Below are 26,242 nucleotides of genomic sequence, written 5' to 3'. Positions count from 1 at the left end.
TGGAAGTTTTTCACCACCTTGTTAAATTTACCCCTGGTATTTTGTTATTGGCTGCTCTTGTCCTTGGAAATGGTTTCTTTGTTTCCTTTCTGCACTGATTCCTTCTGTGTGTGGATTTTGTATCCTGTAGCTTCACTGAATGCATTTACTAGGTCTGACCAGTTTGGGGGATTCTTCAGGATTTCCCACATATGAGATGATGTCATTGGCAAATTGAGATGGTTTTGGTTATTCCTTTCCAATCTGAGTGCCTCCCATCGTTTTTTTTTCTTGACTGATTTCTTGGGCTAGAACCTGCGGTACCATGAGGACTAGAAGGAAGAGAGGGGGCTTCCTCACGTGGTGTCTGATCTTGAGAACACAGTCAGTGCTGGGACCAGCAGGAGTCACGAGGGAGGACTATGCCTGAGCGGTGCCAGGAGGGAAACCACGGCCTGCTTGGTCTCCTGCAGGAGTGCTGGGGTGTGTGGAGTCTGGGTCTGGATTTGGGGGTCCAGAAGTGACACCAGAGAAGCCCAGCCCGGTTGGCCAGAGCCTCTCCTCCTCCCAGCACTCCTGGGCCTGGCCTGCTCAGCCCCTTCCCTTCTGCAGAGTGCTCTGTCCCCAGCCCCTCACAAGTGCTTTTGTCCTTGCAGAAGAAGAGCCGGAACGAGACGTATGGCGAAGGCAGTGGCGTGGAGATCTTGGAGAACCGGCCGTACACAGATGGCCCCGGCGGCTCGGGGCAGTACACACACAAGGTGTACCACGTCGGCATGCACATCCCCAGCTGGTTCCGCTCCATCCTCCCCAAGGCAGCCCTCAGGGTGGTCGAGGAGTCCTGGAATGCCTACCCCTACACCCGAACCAGGTGGGGCTTTCCCCACACCTGGAGCTGTGGGGCAGGGAAGAAACCCTGGGCGCGACCCCCTAGGGAGGCTCACCCTCCACACTCCAGCGAGCCCAGGCCCTGGGGGAGCTGAGCCTCTGTTCCAGGAGCCTCTGTCCTCAAGGATCGGCAGGAGAGGGGAGGGTCAACCGAGATACCTCACCACCTGCCCCAGGGAGGCTGGGAAGGCTTGAGGCAAGCGAGGGCCACCTGGTACCCCACTGGCAGGTGGGAGGGCTCAGGGAGTACAAACCCCTGTCAGTGATCACCTGACGGTGCAGGACCACTGACCAACCAGCTGGGAAGAACCATGAACCAAGGGTAGACCAGATGGCCCAGAGGGTCCCTCCCACCCTGCGGCCTTCAGCACCCGTGACACTGTTGGATCAGATTCTACTCTGAACAGGGCTTTCTTTGGCTTCCCAAAGAAAGGGGGGTCTTCACTCCATGCCCCATCCTCTCTCGCCCATGTAGCTGAGTAGAACAGACGGGGCTGCTCCCAGCCCACAACTCTGTAGGTGGGGGCCCCCGTGCATCTCCTGAGGCTTCGTCCCCCTCCACCTCCAGGTGAGGACCTAGGGCTTGTCAGAGGATCTGCCGAGGTTAGTTCCCTTCCCAGAGGCACTTTCCTCCTCTGAGCTCATCTCCAGCCATCAGAGGGCTTGTTGCCTTCTTGCCGGACCTGGTAGCTCAGGGGTAGGGATTTGGGACTTGGCATGTCACAGAGTGCTGGATCCACGCCACATATGTGGGGCATGTCTGTGTGTGCCTCTGTCCCTGCTGTGCCTTACACATGGGACGATGGCCTCAGGGCTTCTGGCAACTTCCTGTGATGTCTCCCTCTTCCCCCCTAAACACATCCCCACCCCTACAGCCTGGCCTTGGCCGTTCTCGGGATAATGGAAAGGTTCCCGAGGTGGACAGGACAGGCACATCTCAGCCACCCCTCCAGCCCCTTCTCCCTCTCTGGCCCAGCGACCCGGCCCTCCCGCAGCCACCCCCGTAAGCCGCTGCTCCTGACGTGGGCTCTCCCTGCACACGCAGGTTCACTTGCCCCTTCGTGGAGAAATTCTCCATCGACATCGAAACCTTTTACAAAACGGACGCTGGGGAAAACCCGAATGTGTTCAGCCTGTCTGCTGTGGAGAAGAACCAGCTGACGATCGGTAACTACCCGAACAGCCCTCCCAGCCCCGGGGAGGACCTGAGCCCCGTAGGACCACTTCCCGGCTCTTCCTGCCTGCGTGACCCCTTAGTTCTGCCCCTGGTCTCCGGGCCTGGCTGACTGCAGACTGGCCCCTGTCCCAGGCGGGGAGGTCAGAGTCTAGGCAAGCATGAGGGCACTGGGAGGGGGCCGGGGCCAGCCTCCTTGGCCCCACGTTCCTGACGCACACACCGAGGCTGGGGGCCTTTCCCACTCAAGCTCTTCCCCTCCATCCCTTCGGGGGAGCATCACAGGCTGACCGCTGAGCCTGAGTGCTGTGGGCACTGTGGGGGCTATGTCCCCCGATGGAAGACAGCCCTGTGTGTTCAGCCTTCTTTAAGAGAGGCCAGAAATCAGGATTTGCCCGTGAAATCTTCCAGTTCCGAGATAAATGTATGCAGGCCACACAAACCACACCTGTGGGCCCCCGGCAGCTCCGCAGCCACTGGGCCCCAGAAAGTGAGCCCAGGGGGAGGGGGAGGGACTGCAGGCAGGTGCGGGACCTTCATGGGAGAGGTGGCTGCCAGCACCCCAGGGCCACGCTCTCAGGCAGCCTCTGATGGGCACGAAGGCTTTTCCTGGGGAGCCCTCACCCCACCCCCTCCCTCCTGCTGGAGTTTTCAGGCCCCCCTGGGGTTTGAGAGCTATAGGATTCTGCCTGGGCTGCTGCAACCAAGGACCAGACTGGGGACAAAACCCAGAAGCTCACGGTCTCACAGTCTGGAGGCCAGAAGTGGCAGCAGGTGTGAGCAGCCTTGTCTCCGTCTGGGGTCACTGAGGCAGACTCTGTTCCAGGCCCTGCCCCTAGCTTCTGGCGGCTGCCGGCGATCTCTGGTGTTCCTTGCCTTGGAAACCCATCACCCCAATCTCTCCCTCATCTTCACGTGCGGTTCTCCCTGTGTGTGCTTGTCTAGGTCCAAAATTCCCGTTTTTATAAGCGTATTAGTCATAGTGGAGGATGGCCTCCTACCCTAATGACCTCATTTTAATTTGATTACATCTTTAAAGGCTTTATCTCCAAATAAGGTCACAGTCTGAGGGACTGGGGGGTCAGGACTCCAACATACGTGTTGGGGGGGGGGACACATTCTACGCACAACAGGAGGGATGGACCCAGCATGACACAGGTCCTCTGCCAGCCCTGGTCCAACCAGCCTCAGACACAGCCTGAGCTCCGTGGGCTCCCTCCAGAGGCCATCTGCCCTGGCTCCTAAGTCTCTGAGATATGACTCATTCACACCCCAGCTCTTCCCCTGGTGGCCTTTGCCTGCCCACACTGGCCGTGCATGTGGTCTGCTCCTAGAAAGATCTCTGACCCCCCCAAATGCTGCCCTTGGGGGCGCTGCTGACCCCTTGCTGGTTTCGGTAGAGCCCTCATCTGTGTCCGCAAACCACAGCATAGATCCCAAGTGGGGTAGACGAGACAGCCAGAGCCTGGCTAGGGCCATCATCTCCACACATCCGGGGAAGGGGTTCTCTGAACCACAAACTCTGTGCTGGCATCTGTGTGCCCCGAGTATGTACCCAGCCCTGAATAAACCACTCATACCTTGGGAGGGACACAGCAGGAGGGAGAAGCATGTGACAAGAGGTGGCATGGCCCAGGTCCTTCCCAGAGTTGCTGCTGCTCTTCTGGGCCCCCCACCCCACACCCAGCCAGGTTCCACCAGCCTCAAGTCCTCTTTCCCCGGCACCCAGCCCTGTGCCCTCCACTCCCCACTCTCAGAACCAGCTGAGGTCCGACACCTCTTGCCGGTCTCCTCCTTTCTGATTGAAGAGGGGTTCCTAGCAGGACAGCCTGCTGTAAAGCCACGATGGAAATACAAGTAGCATATGGTGCGCCTTCCTCCTCAGGGTGCTGCGGGGTGCCCGGCCTGGTGAGAGCAGCTTGCATCCCCCTCCCCTCCCGGTGGCTCCCCAGACTCTCCCATCCTGTGCTGTGGGGCCTTCCTGGCTTCACTGCTCCGCTCCTGGAGCTGAAATGCCACCTTTTTTGAGAAGCTCTTCCTGGCCTTCTTCTCTGTTTGCGGCTCCCACCACCACCACCGCGGTCCTGTCCCGTATCCCCTGCGGAGGTTCATCTGTCCATGCCTCCTCAGCTCATCACCTGATGTGTCTTTGTAGAGGCAGAGGAGGACGCAGGCCCCGAGGTCAGGAGAGCCCAAGGTCAGAGTGGCCCAGAGCAGCAGCCCCCATCCCATGTCTGGCCCTATGCCATATGAGGCCCAGAGGCCTGGGAGGCTTTGGGGGAGGCAGGGACACAGGAGGGGACCGAGCAGGGAGGGGTGGGTGGAGGTGGGGCAGAAGAGGCCACTGGCAGGCTCTCCCCACAGATTTCATCGACATCGTCAAGGACCCCGTCCCCCCCAATGAGTATAAGACGGAAGAGGACCCCAAGCTGTTCCACTCGATCAAGACGCAGCGGGGGCCCCTCTCCGACAACTGGATCGAGGAGTACAAGCAGCAGGTGTTCCCCATCATGTGTGCCTACAAGCTCTGCAAGGTGGAGTTCCGCTACTGGGGCATGCAGTCCAAGATCGAGAGGTTCATCCACGACACCGGTGAGCCCACACGTGCCCGCCGCCCTTCGCGTCCGGCCGTGACTTGATGTTCCCCTCTTTCTCCCGAAAGATGACCCAGAGCCCATGTACAGCTTCCCTTGAGGTATACATGGCCACCTGCCGAGTGCCTAGAGGTGACAGGCGGTGTCTGTTGGTTGTCCCCTTAAGAAGCCCCAAGGACCGGCCCCCTGATGCTCTGGACAGGCTTGTGTTTGTGGCATCTAGTGCCAACCCCCTGGGCGGGGAGACCGGCTCCCTGCTGCTGACCCGCCTCCCCCGTGGGCTGGATGTCACAGGGGGACACCCAGGTGCCCTCACACCATGGAACCCGCCCTGGAGCAGGTACCCGGGGACCAGGTGGACCAGTGGTCCCAACCTGGGCCTCCTCTCTCCCCAGTACCCTCAGCTCCCTACTTGCCCCCCTGCCCCCCGGTCATGGCATGAGGTCAGTGCCAAGGGCCCAGCCCCGCCTAAGCCTCATGATCTAGAAGTGGCATCTGGGCAGATACATTTTGACTCCCAAAACCAGGGTTTTGGTTTCGATGTGAGCAGAGCCACACCCCTGAGAGTATGTGTCACGTGCGTCCTGTCAGCTCACAATGACTGACTACGATAGTCCCGTAACCCCTGCTGGCAGAGGAGGAAGCAGAGAAGCAGAGACCCCGCTCCTGCAGCAGGGGGGCAGGGGTGGGTCAGCAGACGTTCTCTTCAGTGTGGGACCCGAGGGTGCCATGCCTGAGGCCATGGCCCAAGACTTGGGAGTCAGAGACAGTCCGAGCTGAAAGAGGGCGCCCTCCAGGGAGCAGAGGGTGGAGCGATTTAGGAAGGACTGTGGGGGAGGCAGAGTGGCCTGAGCCAGGAGGAGGGGTCACAGAGACCCTTGGAAAGCCGCTCCACTTTCTCTAGGAAGGTGGAAGATACATGCCCCAAGACCTGGTGACATCCCTCCCAGGTTTGCCCCCAAGAGAAACTCTTGTACACGTTCCAGAATGTTCAGAGCAACAGATCCGTAAAAGTTAAGTGGACAGTGAAAGTGAGCCAAAGGCCCAAGGACGAAAGAAGGAAGAAACAAAATGGTGTTGCAAACAAGTAAATACCAGACAGCAGCAAACCTGAAACCCACCCAAAAGAAACCACAAGTGTCAGGAAAAGACACAGCCGCGTGACACGTACATGTAGACATCAGCAACACGCACATCAGCCCGACGTGTCGTGGAAGATCACATCTGTGGGCTGTGGCAAGAGAGGAAAGTCAGTGACAAACACAGAAGTGAGGCTGGATGGGGCGGGAGGAAAGGGCATCCAGGAGGGCCGTCCCAGGGCTCGCTGCTGCTGGTCACGGATGTTCCCTCCCGGGTTGGCGTGGGTAGGGATGATGCTCTTTTTCTTCTTAATGTTTTCCTAGCGAGCTTTATTGAGGCCTAATTTTGCATTACCATACACTCCACCCCTTGCCAGAGGACAGTTCTATAAGTGGCGGTGTATTCAGAGTTGTGCACACGGTTCTAGAACATTCCGTCACCCCAGTCTTTTGTTCATGTTCACAGTCACCCCCACACCCACCCCCAGCCCCAGGCAACCCCCCTCTGCCTTCTGTCCCTAAAGTTCTTTTATTATCCTTTATACCTTAAAAGCAGTCTCATTTTCATTATTTGGCTTGCCTGGTATAGTCCTCTACGTCTTACTTTGTCTTATTTTGTATTTTATTTTATATGTATATATGCTCTATTTGTGAGAAAAGACCAACCCACTTTGCACTGGAACTTGATTTTCATGTGAAAATTCGATAGCAAAAGTGTACTAGACACTGAGACAGGAGATGGTGAGGGAGTCCTCCCTCCGGTGCCCCCTGGGGCAGGAATCCCCCCAAAATTCAGCTTGGCTTCTGAGCAGCCACATTCCCTCACGAGGCCCCTTTCCTCCAATTAGAGAACCTCATGAGGCCATCTGTGAGCCAGACCCCTCATTTGCAGATGGGGAAACTGAGGCACGGGGGGGGGAATGTGATTTGCCCACAATCACACAGTGGGTATAACCTCAGGGTGCCTTCCGGCCCCATGCCCAGCCCTGGGACCTAACGCTGCCCCTCTCTCCTGTCCCTCCCTGTCTCCCTACCCCCCGCCCCCCGACTGCCGCCTGGGGGCAGGCCTGCGGAAGGTGATGGTGAGGGCCCACAGGCAGGCCTGGTGCTGGCAGGACGAGTGGTACGGGCTGAACATGGAGAACATCCGGGAGCTGGAGAAGGAGGCGCAGCTCATGCTGTCCCGCAAGATGGCCCAGTTCAGCGAAGATGGCGAGGAGGCTGCAGACCTGGCCGAGGACGAAGCCGGCCAGGCCCAGCTGCCTGGGGACGCCCCCCAGCCCAGCAGTGGCAGCGGCGGGGAGCCCCTGGCAGGCCGGGGCCTCAAGAAACAGTGGTCCACGTCCTCCAAGTCCTCGCGGTCCTCCAAGCGGGGAGGTGAGCCCTGGGGCACGTAGCGCCGCCTTTCTCCAGGCGGGGGTGGGGGGGTGGTCTCTGCCTTCCCCGAGTGTACCCCAGGGACAGCCCTCACCTCTGTCCGCGGCAGCCGGCCGCTGCCACTGCCGGATAATTCTGACTCCGGACAGGGACTCTTGCTTCCCAACTTTGTGGGCCACACCGGTGCGGAGTCAGAACCATTCCCTGCCCGCAGCCCCGCATGCAGCTGAGTGCCCCTGGGCTGCCTCCCCCTGCAGCAGGTGCCCCCAGATGCCCCTACAAAGGGCTGCGAGGACTACAGCTCTGAGCAGCCGGCATCCCCAGCAGGAGAGGGAGTCCGGGTGGGTTCCCCCAGCATGCCCAGGAGGGGTCTCTGCTCCTGGGGCAGGAGCCAGGCTGGAGAAGCCTGAAGAACCTTTAGAGCCTGAGAAAGACCTTTCCCGGGAGAACTTCGGCCAAAGTGCGGTGGCGGTTTGGAAAAACCAGGGTATCCTGTTTACAGCCAGGAGTCTCTGCTCAAACCCAGCGTCCCCACGACGGGCTGGCCTATGTCTGTGCCAAGGGGCTCTGTGGATGTCCATACCATACCTTTTATGTCACTCACCTTCTGGGAGTGCCCCACAGCCCTACCGCCTCTGCTGCAGGAGGATTTCAGGGGCTCCCCCACCCTGGGCAGACCGCTGTCGAGAGCGCAGGAGTGGACCCTGGCCTGCGTGCCTGCAGGTCCCAGCCTGAACTCCAGTACCCTCCCAGTTCCTGGTCCTCCCTTTGACACAGCTGCTTTGTGCCAGGCAGGCTGGGAGGGACCTTCTTGAAAGTTCCAGGAGCTTCCACCCCTCCCTTCTCCCTTCTCCCCTGAGCCCTCCTGGCCCTGCTCCAGCACCGTCTCCTCTGTCCCCTGCCCCCCCGCTCAGCTGGCTGGTGGGTCAGCCTGTGGTTTTGCCTTCCAGCCAGCCCCTCCCGCCACAGCATCTCTGAGTGGAGAATGCAGAGTATTGCCCGGGACTCCGACGAGAGCTCAGATGACGAGTATTTCGATGCTCATGGTAGGTGGTTCTTCCCAGGGCGGGACAGGAGAGAGGAGCTGAGAGGGTCTGGGCAGAGGGAGATGAAGTCGCCAGGAGGCAGGGCCACTGCCAGGGAGTAGGATGGACTGACACGCAGACAGGGCTTTGTGCCACCTGTGAGTTTCTTTCCAGAAGAATCTTTACAGAAGCATGGCCTCTTACAATTTCCTAAATCTCTGTAACGACCTTGTTTTCTTCTTGGTTAAATGGACGTCATCTCCCGTAGAAACCTTAGCAAATGCAAACCAGCAGGAAATAGGTGAAATGCCCATTTCCCACCAATTCCCAAATAAACAAGTTTACCATACAGCCTCCTGAATCACCCACCTTTGCTGGGGAGACGGGGGTACCATTGGCCCTCGAACAACACAGGTTTGCACACGGCGCAGGTCCATGTACACGTGGATTTTTTCAGATAAGTACCGTACTGTAAACGTATTTTCCTTTCTTTATGATTTTCTGAATGGCGTTGTGTTTTCTCTACCTTATTTTGTTGTAAGAATACGGTGTATTGTATACATGACATACAAAAACCTTGTTAATTGGCTCTTTATGTTATCAGTTCGGCTTCTGGTCAACATAGGCTATAAATAGTTAAGTTTCTGGGGAATCAAGTTTGATGTGGATTTTTGACTGGGGGCGGGGGCCAGGGGGTAAGGGACTAGCGCCCCAGCCCCTGTGTTGTTCAAGGGTCAACTTCACTAAAACACTCACTTGCTTCCCACCTTGGCTCTTCCTCTCTACCGGCAGACCAGTCTGTGGAGACAGGTTTCCAGCTTGTCGCTTACAAGGCGGGACACAGGCTCGGAGGGGGACAGGGACTTGGCCACAGACACTGAGCAGGACCGAGGCAGGCTGCAGTGCTGGGGGAGGGGGCTGGTGCCCACCGGGACAGCCACCTCCCACCCAGCGGCACCCCAGGCTGCAGTCCTCAGAGAAGCAGAAACGAGGCTGTCTGTGTAGATGTTGAAACAGTCAGGAATGTTAGCTGATGAGCGGCGAGACAAAACGTGGTCCGTCCGTACAGGAAATAGGATTCTGAGCCACGGACCCCTGCCAGTCCTGGCAATATGGCAGTAGAGGGCTTGGTGAAAGAAGCCAGACACGAAAGACCCCACGTTGTATGATTCTGTTCTGTGGAATGTCCAGGACCGGCCCATCCATAGAGATGGGAAGTGGCTCTGTGGCCGCCAGGGGCTGGGGAGCGGGACAGGGAGCCACGGCTGGCGGGTGCAAGGTTTCCATCCGGGGAGATGGAGATGCTCCGGAACCAGGCAGAGGTGGCGGTTGTACAGCATTGGGAACGAACCGAAGCTGCCTTCAAGTGGCTTAAGTGGTGAATTTTATGTCACAGGAACATGATCACAGTTTTTAGAAAAGGTCAGGCCGAAGCCCCAGGGTGTTGGTCAAGTGTTCATCCTGCTAAGGAAGTGGGGGGTGGGAGCGAGCTCGAAGTCATCCACAGGCCAGAGAGCCATGGGAAGCCCTGGAGTGGCCCCACGAGGCCCCACACCTCCCAGCCGGGCCTCCTCGCGCCCCTCGGGCCCTGCCCTCCGGTGGGTGCCGAAGCCCTGCTCTCTCCTCCCCAGAGGACCTGTCCGACCCAGAGGAAATATTCCCCAAGGACATCACCAAGTGGAACTCCAATGACCTCATGGACAAGATCGAAAGCCCTGAGCCGGAGGATTCACAGGGTACCCGAGTTGGGGGCAGTGGGGTGCTTCGGATCTGGGGAGGGGGCTGCAGGGGCCAGGCCCCTCCTCTCCGACCCAGCTGCTATGCAGTGCTGGGCATCCGAGGGCCCATCCCACTTGTCAGGGTCACTGCGTCTGTCCCATGGGCCGGGGGCTACCCCTCGGCTCATAGCTCCCCCGCTTCTGTGTTGCAGATGGTCTCTACCGCCAGAGCGCCCCTGAATTCAGGGTGGCCTCCAGCGTGGAGCAGCTGAACATCATCGAGGTGGGTGCCTGGGGGTGGGGCAGAGGGCCAGGGGCTGCAGGAGGAGGGGGCTGAGCTCAAAGGACGGGTCCTGTGGGGCCGCAGAGGCAGACCTCAGCGCCCGCCACCTCACGTCCTCGCTGGCCTAGGCGCCATCACAGAGAGGCCTGGGGGCTCCTTTACTCTCTGCCCCGACGTCCCTGAGTACCAAGAAGGACTGCAGACAGCCCCCAAAGAAGGCCTTGACCCAGCTCCACCCATGGAAAGTGAAAGGAGAAACTTGCAAATTCCAGACCAAAAAAAAGATGTTCACCTTGTACCCAGCCCTTCCGCATTTGCTGAAGAAAATAAGATGGAAGGGGGGGATGCAAAAGCCATCCAGGCAGAAGTGAGCGGCGGCCGCCCCGCCGGGGCCTCATGGGGCCCTCAGTGTCCAATAAAGCTGTCTTGGCAGAGCGCCTGTGTCCGCTTCGGGGGTTCTTTGCACGGGGCTCAGGCCCCTTCTCCTCCTCCAGCTGTGGGCGGTCAGAGCTGTTTGCACTGGGGCTGGAGCCAGGGCCGAGCGGGGCTGTTCATGCTGTGGTCACCGCACAGCTCTCGCCCCACGCTGCCCAAGGTGGAGACAGCACCTCTGGGAACTGAGGGACCCCTGGGGAGCTTGGACCAGCTGCCAGGGAGGAGAAGCAGCGTCCACACCGCCCTCCCCGACTTGGGGTTTTCTACTCTGGGGTCCGGGGTCAACGTGGGCTTTTCTAGAAGGCAAAGTGGGACGAGGGGAGTTGATTTCCAATGGCTGGTTAACAGCAAGATAAAGCATACGGAGCCCCCTGCCCACCTAGGGCGCACACAGCTCTGACGGCCCTCAGGAGGGGCAGAAGTGGCCTTGGGCTCTAGGTCTGGCTCAGGACGTGCGTGGGCACCCAGCACCGGTTCTGGGCACGGCCATCCAGAGTCAGATCCCTTTGCTTGCAATAGCCCCCAAACCGGAGCCTGCCCTACCCAGCATTGGGGAGTGGGGGGTATGGCTTTATGGAAACACTGACGGGGACCCCCTGGCTCTCCGGAGCTGGCCCCATGGCTGCCAGGCCCACTGCTGCATTGCACGTCCCCCAGGGTCTGTCCAGGGTTTGAGTCGAGTCTTGGGTTGGGTGTGCCCTGGGATTAGGCACGTATGCAGGTAAAGCCGTGTCTCTAATTAGCCTCTGGGAGTCCCGGAACAGTCCCAGCCTCCAGTGCTGGGTCCCAGGAGACAGGCACAGCCTCTCACTGCCCACCCTTGCCCGTCCCGGGTTTCTGAAGAGCGCTGGACTCCACCTCCCTAAGTGGGTGATGGTGAGGCTGCCCTGAGACATTTCCTTCCTTGAGCCCCTGGCCTGGCCTGTTGATAAGCCCTTGAGGCAATGTAGCAGCTCCTCCCAGCTGCTGGGCTGTGGGGCTGGGGGCCCCACCCTGCCCTGCCCGGGCTGTGAATTCATTCCTGCCCAGGCCGGCCACTGGTGGTCAGCCCTCATGCGCGGACAGGAATCATTCCCAGGCTCTGCCAGGTCTGTGTTCCTGCCCAGACCCCCGTTGCCCACAACTGGCCAATGACCGGCCTCATCCCAGTCCTGCCTTGGCTCCAGACCCTGTACTGCCCACCAGCCTGCCTTCCGTGTTCACTGCTTCGTGGCTCCTGGACCGGCCCCATTCCCTTGTGTTTCCCTGCAGCCTCACCAGCCCCTGGGTCCAGACCCCGTTCTGCCCACTCCCCACCTAGGCTCTGTGTTGACACTCGGGTCTCATTGCTGCCCCCGCCTACACGCCATCCTATGGCCCAGTTCAGGGCCATTTGTCCCCACATGGACCTTCCAGATGGTTTTGGTCCCCTCCTTGTCCCCCACATGCCTGGACATAATACGGACATGGCACATACTCTCCAGTGGCCTCTCCTGGGCCCTGGTCCTAGCTCCCGCAGCCACACACCAGAAGTTAAGGTGGAAAAAGGCTCCTGGGCATGCAGCCACAGCCGGGGTTGGCAGGACAACACTGAATCAGTGGCAGAAACTCTGGGTTCCGGGGCAGCTTGGCACTGATGTGCTGTGTGACATTGGACAAGTCTCTCAGTCTCTCTGGGCCATGCCCACCTCAGCTGTAGATAGAGTTATTCCGACCCCGTGCAAATGTGTACAAGTCTCAGGTCTCACTGTGACCTCACGTGCAGGCCTGACCAGCAGGAGGTGGGGTCCTTAACCCCTCCTGAAATAGGGGGGTTCAGACAGGCACACCTACATCCCCTCCCTGCTCTAAGATGCTTGGAGACCCTGGTCTTAGAGTCCGGGAACAGCAGCACAGGGAACAGAGGGAAACCCGATATAGATGGGGGGTGAGCTCAGAGCTGCAGGCCCTGTGCCCAGCATCACTGCCCGCGCAGGCTGAGGCTGCCCTGGGGCGCAGACACATGGGGGGCAGGCAGGCTCCAGAGCCCCACATAGAGCGCCCCTGAACTCAGGGTGGCCTCCAGTGGGAAGCTGAACATCACCAAGGTGGGTGCGCAGGCGGGCAGGGGGCCGCTCGCCAAGGCTGGAAACTGCTGCCTGGGCCCCTGATGGAAAGTGGGAACTGAGTGGAGGGAGCAGAGCTGCTTGTGGGGAGGGAGAGGGACCATCTCGGCCTCCCCAGGGGAAAGGGTTGAGGCTGCCCACACCAGGCCCTGTAGCTGAGGAACTGAACTGGGACTTCAGAGAGGGAGCATTGTGCCAGATCGCCCCCCACCCCAGGGTTACACGGGCCCAGCAAGGAGCCGAGTCCCTGGGGAGTTGACGCCCCGCCAACCTGTACAGGACGAGGTCAGCCCTCCCCTGGCCGCGCCGGCCTCCAAGATCCACGTGCTGCTGCTGGTGCTGCACGGAGGCACTATCCTGGACACGGGTGCTGGGGACCCCAGCTCCAAGCAGGGCGACGCCAACACCATCGCCACCGTGTTTGACACCGTCATGCGTGTGCACTACCCCAGCGCCCTGGGCCGCCTTGCCATCCGCCTGGTGCCCTGCCCGCCCATCTGCTCGGATGCCTTTGCCCTCGTCTCCAAGTGAGTGCCTGGGACCCAGACCATCCACCCCAAAGCACCTGGGCCCTACGGTCAGCTGCTCCCCCAGCCTCAGGACTCCCGTCTAGATGTCCACACTTACCATCCAGCCCATTCTATCCAGAAGCGACAAAACCTATGCAGATGGTTGGGCTTACAGAGGAGGGGCCCCAGACCCAAGACTGAGCCTCAGTTTCCCTATCTTGAGGTGTGGGGCTGTTGACCTGCCCCTGAGATGCAAGGCTTTACTCCCCAGCTCTGTTACCCGGCCTTCCAGGGCCCCGCCCAGAAGTGACCCCATGAGGTTGGCCCCATCACAGCTGAGGCTCTCCAGTGGCAGGCCTGCTGCCCTGTCAGGGAGGGGCCCCTGGGGCTAAGCTGAGCCACCTGCTCTCTCCTGACCGGGCCCCCTCCCCCAGCCTTAGCCCCTACAGCCACGATGAAGGCTGTCTGTCCAGTAGCCAGGACCACATCCCCCTGGCTGCCCTGCCCCTGCTGGCCACCTCCTCACCCCAGTACCAGGAGGCGATCGCCACAGTGATCCAGCGGGCCAACCTTGCCTATGGGGACTTCATCAAGTCCCAGGAGGGCATGACCTTCAACGGACAGGTGAGTGGTGGGGCAGGAGAAGGGCAGACAAGCCCCAGGGGGTGGGGGGGATGTCCCCCAGCAGATGGCGCCCCAGCAAGGAGGGCAGGCACTCAGCCTCCGGAGCCTCTCCGCCTCCAGGTCTGCCTGATTGGGGACTGCGTCGGGGGCATCTTGGCGTTCGACGCCTTGTGCCAGGGCAACCAGCCGGTGTCGGAGAGTCAGAGCAGCAGCCGCCGGGGCAGTGTGGCCAGCGTGCAGGTACCATGCCCACTGCCCCCAGAGTGGGGGCCTCTTCAGCACCCACCTGCTAGCCCCACACCTCCCCCAGGCAAGGGAAGGGTGGAGGTTGTCAGCGCAGGTACCCAGAGCCGACGGGGTGGGTGCACGGGGCCGGTAAGCTGCTACAGTGGGACCGAGCCTGGAGCCCATGAGGCTTCAGCGGGAGGTGGAGCAGGGTCTGCACCTTAGGGAGCAAGGATCTGGCCCTAGGAGGTGCAGCGGGCAGCCCCTCTGAGCGTCCCAGCAGAAGGGGATCCGAGATCCCTCTGCCGCCGAGCAGCACATGGCCGGGGTGGGGGGGGGATGTGCTGTGCAAGGCTGCGAGGTCGGTGAGAGGTCCCAAAGACCCAGGCAGCCAGTTCAGGCAGGAATGGAAGCTGTTGGGACTCAGCCAGCGGGCTGGGGGGACAGTGGGGCAACCAGGGGACAGGGCTTTCCCCTCCCTGGTGTGGGTGAGAGGCCTGCTGGGCAGGGGGCAGTGGCCCCGGAGTCGGGAGGGAGAAGACCAAAGCCAGTCCCAGGTCGGTGGCCACCGGGCAGTGAACCCGCATGGGGCTGTTCCAGGACACTGACCTGCTGTCCCCCGGCACCCTGGTCAATGCGGCCCAGGGCGGCAGCGGCGGCCTGGAGAGCAGTCGGCACCTGAGCCGCAGCAACGTCGATCTCCCCCGAAGCAATGGTGTCGAAGACTCCAAGAGGCAGCTGCCCCGAAAGAGGAGCGACTCGTCCACCTATGAGCTGGACACCATCCAGCAGCACCAGGCCTTCCTGTCCAGGTGCATGGGGCGAGTGGGGCCCCCAGGTCCGACCCTGAGGCCCGTGGCCGGGGGGGGACCCCAAGAGAGAGGGATCCCTCAGACCTGGGGACATAAACCTTGAGGGCCGATGTGAGGGTAGTGGGATGCCCGGGCTGGGCCCACAGCTCTTTGGTCAGGAGAAGGTGGCCTGTTGGGTGCCGCTGGGGTCTTGTACACACCGAGGGCCATCTTGAGCCCACGGGAACAGCTTGTCCAGGGGTGGGGCAGAGTTGGGGGGCAGAACCCATCAGGGACATCTATTCTAGAGGCAGTGGCACCCCGAGAGAGGTTGGGACCGGCTGTCAGCAGAGGTGTCCCAGCAGGTACTGGGCAGCCACGTCTGCAGGACAGCTCAGGGGCCGAGCCTCGTGTGGGCCTTATGACCCGGGAAGGGGGGAGGCACTACCTTTGGGAGGCTGAGGGCAAGCCAGTGCTGAGAAGAGGTATGGTGTGACCTCACGAAGCCCCCATCCGCAGCCTCCATGCCAGTGTGCTGAGGAACGAGCCCAGCTCCCGCCATTCGAGCAGCTCCACCATGCTGGACGGCACGGGGGCCGTGGGGAGGTTCGACTTTGAGATCGCAGACCTTTTCCTCTTCGGGTGTCCGCTGGGGCTTGTCCTGGCCTTGAGGAAGACTGTCATCCCTGCCCTGGATGGTGAGAGCTCTGCAGGGGCAGGACAGGGTGGGGGTTATATAAACAGGATAGAGAGTCTCAGTGGACCCTTAACCACAAGGCCATGTCCACATCCCAGGCCCCTTCCTGCATCAACCTCACTTCTGCCCTCCCCAGCATGGGCCCACTGCTCTCCTTGCTCCTCTTCCAGCAGCTCAGACTGTGGCCCCGATCTCTGGGCTCCTGTTCTTCCGTTTCATCTTCCAAGCACCTCTGGGAGCTGAGGTCCAGAAGGGAAGGGCTGCTCTGGTATCAGACAGACATAGACCCTGTCTCCCGGGCCCAAAGTCTTCCCATAAGGAAGAGATGGGAAGCCATCTCCCCAAATCCTCCCAGGTGCCTGGCTTCCTAGTCCCAGAAGGGCTGTGGCCTCGCTGCCCCAGAGACCCTCATCAAGGCCACAGAGACGGGGGGTGTGACATGCCACTGAGCAGCCTGTCAGAGCAGCAGTCCCTGCGAGGTGCCCCCCGGGATCAGCCAGTGTGGCCCAGGGAGCCCCGATGTCCTTACAGCAGCCGTGCAGGGCCCATGTTACATCCCCAGGTTACAGAGCGAGAAACCGAGGCTTAGAGAGGTGTGGACACTTGCCCAAGAGCAAGTCAGAGGTGGCTTGTACAGAAGCAGAGATGTAGGGACAGTGCCGTCTGGCAACATCATCTGTAATCATGAGACACCAGAACCGCTGTCAACTGTCAACGATCCGCGGAGAGCCGCTGGTTGGCTAAATCCCGGCCCGGCCCGGCCCACCATGGAGGACACCCAGGGCCCAAGATGGGTCGGTGGAACTTGCAGGGCTGAAATGAAGGATGTCCGCATTTTTGTGTTCTTGGGGGAAGAGGGGAGGTTCAGAAATACGGCACCTGTTCCTATGTGTGTGTTTCAAGGTGAGATGTCTACTACTGTTCCTTACGCTTAGGGTCCCCGGTCCCCCAGCAACCGTGACCCGCTCGGAGAGCAGCCCCATCGCACAGCCTACGGCCCCACCCTGCTTGGTTTAAAACAAATTTGGTTAATAAACAGACATATGCCAAACCAGAGAGAGGCGCTTTCGGAGGCCTCCCTCCCTCCCTGCTATAGACCCCGCCTCCTCAGGGCTCTGCCATCCCCCCAACCGCCCCCCACCCCCGCCCCCAGTCTTCCAGCTGCGGCCAGCCTGCCAGCAAGTGTACAACCTCTTCCACCCCGCCGACCCGTCCGCCTCCCGCCTGGAGCCGCTGCTGGAGCGGAGATTCCACGCCCTGCCCCCTTTCAGCATCCCTCGCTACCAGCGCTACCCGCTGGGGGACGGCTGCTCCACGCTGCTGGGTGAGAGGCCCCGGGTGGGGCGCAGGGTGGGGGGGTGGCTGGGAGCCTGGGCCCCTGCTAGACTGGAAGGGACAGCCTGCACTCAGCTCCTCTGGGAAGCTGGGTGCCCAGTGTGGGTCCGGGATGCATCAGCCAAGGGGGTCAGGGCCTCATCCCAGGTGCAGGGGTGGGGGGCAGACTGGGATGAGGATCCCCTCCCCGCTGTGAGGACCCATCATGACAGTGGGTGGTGACGGGGTTCAGAGCAGGGTACTTGTGTGAGGGCTGCTGCCCATCGCCTACTCTTGGCCCTTCCCGGGGAGCCCCCATCCCCACCCCCTGTCGTCGAGTGTGTCCTGGAGTTCTGTCACGTCCTGGTCCTCAAGGAACACCCCCACCCCGTGTCCGTGTCGGAGGAGCGTGTCTGGACTGCCCATGCGAGTGTCTGTTCTTGTCCTCTGTTCTCTCCCGTCTGCCTCCAGTCGAGACAGTGCAGAGAAACCCCGAGCTGGTCCTGGAGGGTGGGCCCCTGGCCCCTCTCCCCCCAGGGGACGGCTTCCTGGAAACCAGTATCCCCGTTCCCGCGCTCACCTGGCAAGACGGGCCCCGTCCGAGCCCGGGCTGTGCTGAGTGTGTGTAACACCCCCGTTCGTTGTGGTGTCCGCTTCGCTGGCTGACCGCTAGTCCTCAGGGACTTCCCATGCCCTCCTTGGCCACTTGGAGTTTGTGGGACAGTGGTGTCCCATGGAGACCAGACAGGACAAGTCCTAGGGATAGGGCCTTCCGCACCTCCTCTCTGTACACCAAGAGCCCAGGAGCTCAGAGGGTGGAGTGGCTGTCCCAGGGTCACCTAGCACAGATGTGAGTCCAAAGGCTCCGTCTCCCATTTGTGAGGCTGGAGGGGGCAGCTAGGAGAGGGGGTGAGGCCTCAACCCTCATCCCACCTGCTCCCCTAGAGAAGCTTCCGGTCCTGGTGAGGGGTCGATCCAGAGTCCCACTCCTTCCCTGCCTGAGGGGGTCCAGGCCCCTCATGTACCCACCCACCTGCATGGGGTCCTCGAGCCGAGCCCCCACTGTCCCTGCTCTGCCCTGGCCCAGTCGCACCCTCAGCACCCGCTTTGTCCCCAGACACCCATTCAAGGCTGGTTCAGTATGGCCCATGTGAGGGACGTGCAGGGAGGGGCTTGCCTCGTCCTTAGTGCCCAGCCCTGCGCATCCCCCAGAGACCGCTTCAGGCCCTCCTGTTAGCATCCCCAAACCCAGCTACAACGCCCTGCGGGTCAGGCCTGCTAGGCGGAGCCCAGGAGGCTGGGAGGGCTAGGAGATCAGGAGCTGTGTGCTGGGTCAGATGGGTGGCCAGGGGGGGCGTGAGCCTGGCCGCCTTGCCTCCCTGCCTACTGTGTCTGTGTCTGTCTGTCTGTCCGTCCCTGCCCCAGCCCTTCCTTCTCTCCCACCTCAGCTCTGTGCCCTGCCCTCTCGGCCCTGAGCAGGCAGGCCCTGGGCATGCTTGGTCCCCCCCTCACTGCCAGCTGTGCTCAGATGCCACCGCTCGCCTGCAGCTGGAGGGGTCAGCCGCGGCTCCAGCCCACCCTGCCCGGGGCACGCTGGGCCCTACCTCCTGCTGCTCAGGGGGCCGGGGGGCTGGGCTGGGGGCCCTCTCTTACCCACTGGTCTCCGGTTCCTGTCTACCTGCAGCAGACGCACTGCAGACCCACAACACAGTCTTTCAAGAGCACGCGGCCCCCTCCTCGCCAGGCGCAACGCCCGCCACCCGAGGCTTCCGCCGAGCCAGTGAGATCAGTATTGCCAGCCAGGTGTCAGGCATGGCTGAGAGCTACACAGCGTCCAGCATTGCCCAGAGTGAGTGCTGTGGTGGCCTGCCCTCCCTGCACCCTCCCCGTCTGTCTTAGCAGGGGGTCTGCACTACCATCCCCCGCCAGCCCCCGGGGATGGTTGGCGGTGTCTGGAGACAGCTGGGGAAGGCATTACTGGCAAGAGGTGGCTAGTGACCGGGGTGCTGCTCGACGCCCACAATGGCCCCAAATATCCAGAGAGGACCCTGGAGGGAGGGAGTGTTTGAAGGGGTGGCCCAGCAGGGCCAAGTCCAGGCAGGAGGCCATGGGCCTGGGAGGAGGGGTCCTGGGCCTGGGAGGAGGGGTCCTAGCCCCGGCGCGGAGGGTTGGGGGAGTGGGTACGTTCTTCCTGAGGAGGAAGCCGTGGGCTGTTTCTGGACAAGCAGCCCAACCCCGACAAGCCAGAGAGCAGCTGAGGGGAGCCGGGGAGGCAAGACCTCAGTGTGGCCTCCGCTGCTTGGCTTCTCCAAAGCTTCTCAGCAGCTGGAAGCGGAGCCCAGGTCAGCCCCTTGCTGGGGCCCCAGGGCCAGCTGCTCCCTCCGTCCTCCCAGACCACGTGACCGGCTGCCTCTGGCTGCACCTGAGCTGAGGCCAGCATGAGTATCCTTCCGTGGAGAAGGCCAGGGCGCCTGGCGCTCTCTCTAGCGGCCTTCCTGGCCTGTGGTGGCACCCGGTGGTCCCAGCGCAGCTGACCCCGTCCCGTTGTTTCGCTTCTCAGAGGCCCCAGCGTCGCTCAGCCATACCCCCAGTGTCCGGCGCTTGTCGCAGCTCGCCCTGCCCCACCCACCCCCCACTACCCCGGGGTCCCCCCTACAGGCCGGGCAGGCGAGCCCCAGCCTGGAGCGGGTGCCCCGCCTCCCTGACTTGGACACCAGAGAAGGTACCGGGCGTCACACGGCCTCCGACCGCACACGCTGTCCTCCCCTAAGGAGGGTCCCTCACCATTTCCAGGCACATCTCACCATCAGGCCCTGCCCGCTGAAGCCTAACCAGGGAGCTAGAGGCTCGGGCTGGGAGGGTGCAGACCCAGGGAGGCGGCGGAGGGGGTGGAGTTAGCTGGAGGCTGAGGACCACGGGATTGAGCGGCAAGCAGGCCTCAGGCAGAAGCCAGGAGAGCCCTGGCCCCCACCAGACATCAGTTAAGGAGCAGCTCCCACGTGCGGCCATCAGAAAGGCACTTTTTTTTTTTTTTTAAGATTATTTATTTATTTGACAGAGAGAGAGAGAGATCACAAGTAGGCAGAGAGAGAGGGAAAAGCAAGCTCTCCGTTGAGCAGAGAGCCCGATGCAGGGCTCAATCCCAGGACCCTGAGATCATGACCAGAGCCAAAGGCAGAGGCTTAACCCACTGAGCCACCCAGGTGCCCCAGAAGGGCACTTTTGAACCCCTACCTGGAGCTAGGGTAGTTTCCCAGCCCCGTGTGGGAGCCTGGATTTGCACCCTGGCCTTGACACTTGGCCTGCAGCTGCTGAGGGGACATCAGGCCTTGCCTTGGAGTTTACCCCGACATAACCTGTCACCGGCCTGAGGCCTGCCGGGCAGATGGGGGGGCAGGAAAAGCCTGGAGAGGACATGACGGGGCTCAGGGCAGGGGATCAGGATCTGCCACAGGACCAGGGAGAAGCCTGCCTTCCAACGGGGATCGTGCTCTCTCCCTAACTCCACACCCTCCTTCCTCACGGCCTGCATGGCCTGCACGCTCTCCAGCTCTCCACGGAGCCTCCCCACCCTCATCCCCAGGCCTGCTGGCTGCTTGCTCGCTCTCCTGGGGTCCTGGGCCTTCCCTGCTCCCTCCTGTCACCCGGCCAGGGAGGAGGCCTGCTTTGGCTGCAGCCCCTGTCCCCTGGTCAAAGGAGGGTCTAGCCTTTGGGCTGAGCTGAGCCTGAGGGGCTGGTGGCCTCCGAGGGGCCGCTGGTCAAGCCCTCCCACCCCCCCGGCAGTTGCAGCAAAGTGGTGGGGCCAGAAGCGGATTGACTACGCCCTGTACTGCCCGGACGCGCTGACGGCCTTCCCCACGGTGGCTCTGCCGCACCTCTTCCACGCCAGCTACTGGGAGTCAACGGACGTGGTCTCCTTCCTGCTGAGACAGGTACCCAGGGGCCCACCGCCCGCTGCCCCCAGGCCCCACACAGGGACCAAGTGATGACGCTGCTGACAGGGCCCCTTTCACAGGAGGACAGGGGGGGCTCCCAGAGCGAGCAGCACGGAGGAGCGCTGGCAGTTGGGGGTGAATGTGCACATTCACGAGATGTGTGACTTTGGGGGGGACCAGCTGGGGGACCACGGTGGGTTGAAGCGTGTCCCCCGACCCCTCACAGGCTCCCGTTTCCGGCTCCGAGGGCCGCTGGCTTCCCCTTCCTAGAACAGGCAGCCCCAGGCTTGAGATGGCCCCGTGGCCTGCTTCTTGCCCTCGCAGGTCATGAGGCATGACAATTCGAGCATCTTGGAGCTGGACGGCAAGGAGGTTTCAGTGTTCACCCCGTCAAAGCCAAGAGAGAAGTGGCAGCGCAAGAGGACCCATGTGAAACTGCGGGTGAGGGGGCCCCACAGCCACTGTCCTGCTGAGCCCTCACAAGACAGCCTATCACAGTCGAGGAGACCGAGTCACAGAGACGCACACTGTCTTACTTAATCCTCGGGCTCTGGGGTTGGAGCTAGTACCCCTTCTCTAGACTGCGTGGGGCACCAAGGCCGGGTCGGTCATGTGGCTGAGCCAAACTTGAGCCTAGGCCTTCTGACCTCAAGCCTGTGCTCACCTACCAGACCCAGGAGATCCTAGCTGTCCTTCCCTCCCCTCCCCTGACCCAGCCTCGCTCCTCCTGTCCCCAGAATGTGACCGCCAACCACCGGATCAATGACGCAGTCGCCAACGAGGATGGCCCGCAGGTTCTCACGGGCCGGTTCATGTACGGGCCCCTGGACATGGTCACTCTGACGGGGGAGAAGGTGAGGATCCGGGGAGGTTGCAGAAGCCCCTGCCTGGCCTCCCACTGGCTGGGGAGTGCAGGCGCGGGAGGCCAGGGGCCCGCCCCTTCCTGACCAGCCCGCCTGGCTCCCAGGTGGACGTGCACATCATGACGCAGCCGCCCTCGGGCGAGTGGCTGTACCTGGACACTCTGGTGACCAACAGCAGCGGGCGGGTGTCCTACACCATCCCCGAGTCCCACCGCCTGGGTGTGGGCGTCTACCCCATCAAGATGGTGGTCAGGTGAGCACCTCCAGGGAGGGAACGGGCCAGGTCGGCCACCTCTAGGGCGGGAAGAGGGAGGCCTGGTGGGTTCTGACACGCTCCCCTTCACAGGGGAGACCACACGTTTGCAGACAGCTACATCACCGTGCTGCCCAAGGGCACGGAGTTCGTGGTCTTCAGCATCGATGGCTCCTTTGCTGCCAGTGTGTCCATCATGGGCAGCGACCCCAAAGTGCGGGCCGGGGCCGTGGACGTGGTGCGGTGAGTGACCCCGAAGGGCACCCTGGGTGGGTTTGGGGGCGGGAAGCTCCTGGAGGCCAAGCTGGGGACGGCTTTGGGACACTTGGCAGAGGCCCACGGAGTCAGCACTGCCACTAACTCACGGTATGACCCCTCGATGTGGATGCCCCAGCTCCTCACCCAAGCAGTGAGGCTCCTGAGGAGGCCGGTTACAGCTGCTGCAGAGGGCACCCACGGGGACCGGGCGGCCTGGCTGGCTGTCCTCGCAGTGGCTGCTGCTTCTGCGGAGCCCAATCAGAGACGCGCTCTCCGACGGCCCAAGTAGAAAGCGGCGGGGCTGGATGATGGGTGGCCCAGGAAAGACGCCGGGGCGGCCGCAGGACACCCAGGCCTCCCCCCTCACCCCCAGGCACTGGCAGGACCTGGGCTACCTCATCATCTACGTGACGGGCCGGCCTGACATGCAGAAGCAGCGGGTGGTGGCGTGGCTGGCCCAACACAACTTCCCCCATGGCGTGGTGTCCTTCTGCGACGGTCTGGTGCACGACCCGCTACGGCACAAGGCCAACTTCCTGAAGCTGCTTATCTCCGAGGTGGGTCCCCCGTGGGAGGGGACAGGGGCGCAGCGGGGGTGGGAGGGCCGTGCCCGTGCCCACGCCAGTCTCCCCCACAGCTGCACCTGCGCGTGCACGCGGCCTACGGCTCCACCAAGGACGTGGCGGTCTACAGCGCCATCAGCCTGTCCCCCATGCAGATCTACATCGTGGGCCGGCCCACCAAGAAGCTGCAGCAGCAGTGCCAGGTGAGCGGCCGGGCGGGCGGGCCGGGCGGGCGGGGCAGGCGGCCCTGAGAGCCCCGGCCATGACCGCCCCCTCCCTCCCCGCCCTGCCCCGCAGTTCATCACTGACGGCTATGCAGCTCACCTGGCCCAGCTCAAGTACAACCACCGGGCACGGCCGGCCCGCAACGCCGCCACCCGCATGGCGCTGCGGAAGGGCAGCTTCGGCCTGCCGGGCCAGGGCGACTTCCTGCGCTCCCGGAACCACCTGCTCCGCACCATCTCGGCCCAGCCCAGCGGGCCCGGCCACCGGCACGATCGGACGCAGAGCCAGGCAGACAGCGAGCAGCGGGGCCAGCGCAGCATGAGCGTGGCGGCAGGCTGCTGGGGCCGCACCATGGCCGGCCGGCCGGAGCCCGGGGCTGCCGCGGGCCCCAAGTAGGACCCCATGGGTGAGGCGCTGTGGTCTCCATGGTGCTAGGCCAGGGCGGCCAGCCCCGCCAGGAGGCCTGATGGCACACAGTGTCAGCTGGAGACAAGCTTGTCCCAGGGCCTGGCGGAGGACATAGGCCGTGCCACACAGCCCTCCCAGCCCTCCCAGCCCTGCCTCATGTCCTAGGGTCTGAGGGGTTCCAGCTTGCAGGAAGACCTGTCCCAGGATGACAGAGTGACCAGGACTCCCCGTGCGGACTGGCCCGGAAGACACTCCTAGACACTCGTCCTGCATTGACCTCCCAGCATCCCGACGCCAGGCCTGGGCCCGGGCCCAGCCCACCACCTCCCATCCACTAGCTCACCGTGACCCCCAGGTCCCCTCCCACTCGGTCGCAGCTCCAGCGGGGGACAGCCTGCTTCTTGTTAACTCGAGTTACTCAACTGTTCAACCTCACTGGTTTTGCACTGATTTTTGAGAGTGGAGATCCATTCCCATCTCCTGTGGCTACAGACATGCATGAAAAAGTCAACCTTCGCCGGTCTGGGACCTGCTGCCACACAGAAGGCTCCAGGGCGGCAAACGCTTGTGCAAGCAGGAGAGAAAGGCCATATCTTCATTTCTGCAGCTCTGCCTGGCCTGCCAGCGCTGTGGCAGCCCCCGACCCCCACCGACCTGTCCACCTGCCCCACCTGGAACCCAGTGCGGCGGCGAGGCTGCTGAGGCCCAGAGCCGGCTCCCCGGAAGCCACGCCTTGGGCTCCTGGGCCCTGCCGGACCAGCCTCCTCTTCCACACCTCGCCTGCCGTTGGTCAAGGCCACAGCCTTGCTCTCCTGCGTTTCTACACCTTTCTACTTCTCCAATCTGATTTCTATGAGGTTTTTTTAAACGAGCAATCCTTGGCTGCTTCCTTTTCTTAACTCTTTCAGTACCAAGCGCAGCCCCTCCACGTGAGAACACCCAGCACTGTGACGGAGTCCAGCCTGGTTCTGGGTCCCGGGGCCCTGGCCCCCTGCCCACGCAACAGGGCGTGGGGTCCCCGCCTCACCTGACCCCCATTAATTCCACTGAATTTCTACTCTGGGGTGAGTGGGGCACACACTTAGGTTTTTTTAATGCCAATTCCGTTTTGATGCCGAATCTAAGAAGCCACAACTTGCTTCGTTAGCTTAAGGGCAGGCAGCCACGACGCCATTCCCCACCTGGTAAGGACCACGCTGTCCTGCAGGCCCGGGCCGAGCATCAGCCCTTCCTCCCCAGAAGCAACCCGCAATCTCCGCCGTGGCGCTCGGCCCGGGCGGCCCTTCTGCGGCTCCCTCCACCTTCTCCATAAAGGCGGGGGAGCCTGGCCAGGCCCTGCCTCTGAGAACCTGCTGCCGACCTGGATACAGCCTCGGCCTCATGGGCCGGGGCGGGGAGGCCCACGGATGGATGTTGACATTCTCCCGTGTGTAGATATGTACAGCCAAAGGGTCATGTAAATGTTCCACGGAAGTGGGTCTACACAGAGTGAAAGCTATTTATTTTGTGCAGAGAAAAATTTCTGGAGGGTTAGGACCTTCAGGGTTTGTTCATATTTAAGATGTAGCTTTTTGTTTTTGTTCCAGGCGTTATGTATAAAGCAACGATTATTTTATGGACCAAGTTTTAATGTAAGTGTTGCCATGGAAGTACAATACCCGACCCCCGTCCCCCCTGCGGGAAACCGCTCGGCCGACAATCACAGCCCGGCGAGGGGCCCCTGTGGCCAGTGCCTCCTCCTCTGTCGGTCCCACCTCGCCCCATCTTGCCTACCGCCTCGGGGACCAGCCATCCGGAGAAGCACCTGGAAGAGTCTCGGGCCCGCCTGCAATAAAGGCTGGGAGGCCTCCCGGCCTGGGGAGGCCGCGCGGGCAGTGGGCTCGGCCTCTCCCAGCCGGCAGCTGCCCCAAACTCCGCGCTCCCCGCCTGCCTGCCCAGCTGCCAGCCATGCCAAGGACAACAGCAATAGTCCCCTGGGCCTCTCCCAGTGGCTCTCAGCCATAGATGGTGAGATGGGCAGCCCCGCCTCCCCACTGATGTCTCTCTTCTATATCCAGGTCTGCTTCCTGCCTCCCTTCAGATTCCTTTTGGCACATTCTCTTCTTAAGGAAGCACCAGTTTTTCAGAAACTAAGAGAGGGAGGGCAGAGTCCTTTAAAAATACCAAAAATGTTTACAGTGTTGGGTGCTGAGCCGCAGGGCTCAGGCCTGACCAGTTGTAACCAAAGGGTGAGGCAGGCCTTGCTGACTGCCACCCCCATCCCAGGCCTGTTGGAGGAGAAGCCTTAGTCCCACTCCCAACCCCAACCCCAGGACTGAGCCTCAGCCCACCACCCCACATCCAAGCACCTGCCTTCTCTTTGATTTCTAAAGAGGGATTCAGCAGAGACCCCACGCCCAAGTTTCCCAGCTCCGTCTGAGCTGCCCGCCCGCCCGCCTCGTCGCCGTCGTCACGTCTCGGCCCCCTCCTGTCTCTGTCTGGGCCATGTGTGAGCAGCGTCCTGACTCGCCCCATCCGCCCTTGCTACCCCTACACCTTCGGGCCTCAGTGTGCTCTGTATAGTGTCATTGTCTGTTACACCGATTAAAGAAGCAGGAAGGCTTCCTTCTGGGTCTCTTTACTGCACCAGCAAGCACCCAACACCGACTGGGGACGGGGGCCCAAGACGGGGGCACAGCCTGTCCCGGAGCTAAAGCTGCGGCGGCCGGAGTATGTCTTTCCCAGTAAACAACGCCCACTACACTTGCCTTAATACAGACACGGTCACACAAGCCTTACCCTGCCCTGGGTCTCCTTCCAGCCCCTTCCTAGACACAAACTCCCATTCATCCTCACAGCGACCCAGTGAGGTGGGTGCAGAAAGCCTCTCTGCTTCACAGAGGCCGCAGCTTGTCACCTGGGCCAGGACCCCCACCCCGGCCGCCAGGCCCCAGCACCCTGA

At 61.9% G+C, this 26,242-nt stretch overlaps 1 protein-coding gene across 13 annotated transcripts in view; it reads left to right on the top strand.

Annotated features, from left to right (window-relative positions):
- Positions 1–25,905, top strand: part of PITPNM2 (phosphatidylinositol transfer protein membrane associated 2) — a 133,486-nt gene extending 107,581 nt beyond the window's left edge. For 4 of the 13 annotated variants that reach the window (XM_046024888.1, XM_046024891.1, XM_046024889.1 and 1 more), the window contains 24 exons: positions 636–850; positions 1,913–2,034; positions 4,406–4,633; positions 6,780–7,091; positions 8,042–8,137; positions 9,748–9,852; positions 10,047–10,117; positions 12,916–13,163; positions 13,580–13,769; positions 13,890–14,009; positions 14,595–14,806; positions 15,305–15,483; positions 16,636–16,806; positions 17,268–17,417; positions 18,481–18,645; positions 19,357–19,518; positions 20,580–20,728; positions 21,056–21,172; positions 21,469–21,585; positions 21,699–21,847; positions 21,941–22,090; positions 22,479–22,662; positions 22,731–22,871; positions 22,966–25,905. In XM_046024888.1, the coding sequence (XP_045880844.1) occupies positions 636–850; positions 1,913–2,034; positions 4,406–4,633; positions 6,780–7,091; positions 8,042–8,137; positions 9,748–9,852; positions 10,047–10,117; positions 12,916–13,163; positions 13,580–13,769; positions 13,890–14,009; positions 14,595–14,806; positions 15,305–15,483; positions 16,636–16,806; positions 17,268–17,417; positions 18,481–18,645; positions 19,357–19,518; positions 20,580–20,728; positions 21,056–21,172; positions 21,469–21,585; positions 21,699–21,847; positions 21,941–22,090; positions 22,479–22,662; positions 22,731–22,871; positions 22,966–23,289 (4,077 nt within the window). In that variant the 3' untranslated portion in view covers positions 23,290–25,905. Of the gene's footprint in view, positions 1–635; positions 851–1,912; positions 2,035–4,405; positions 4,634–6,779; positions 7,092–8,041; positions 8,138–9,747; positions 9,853–10,046; positions 10,118–10,245; positions 10,539–12,915; positions 13,164–13,579; positions 13,770–13,889; positions 14,010–14,594; positions 14,807–15,304; positions 15,484–16,635; positions 16,807–17,267; positions 17,418–18,480; positions 18,646–19,356; positions 19,519–20,579; positions 20,729–21,055; positions 21,173–21,468; positions 21,586–21,698; positions 21,848–21,940; positions 22,091–22,478; positions 22,663–22,730; positions 22,872–22,965 lie in introns of those variants that run through there. The other 9 variants (XR_006821037.1, XM_046024893.1, XM_046024892.1 and 6 more) reach the window with 9 other exon arrangements.
- The last annotated feature ends 337 nt before the right edge of the window (positions 25,906–26,242 follow it).

This window comes from Meles meles, chromosome 12 (genome assembly GCF_922984935.1).
Source record: "Meles meles chromosome 12, mMelMel3.1 paternal haplotype, whole genome shotgun sequence".
Classification (NCBI taxonomy): domain Eukaryota; kingdom Metazoa; phylum Chordata; class Mammalia; order Carnivora; family Mustelidae; genus Meles; species Meles meles.
Note: the sequence above shows the minus strand (reverse complement) of the source record. Positions and strands in the feature narration are given on the sequence as shown.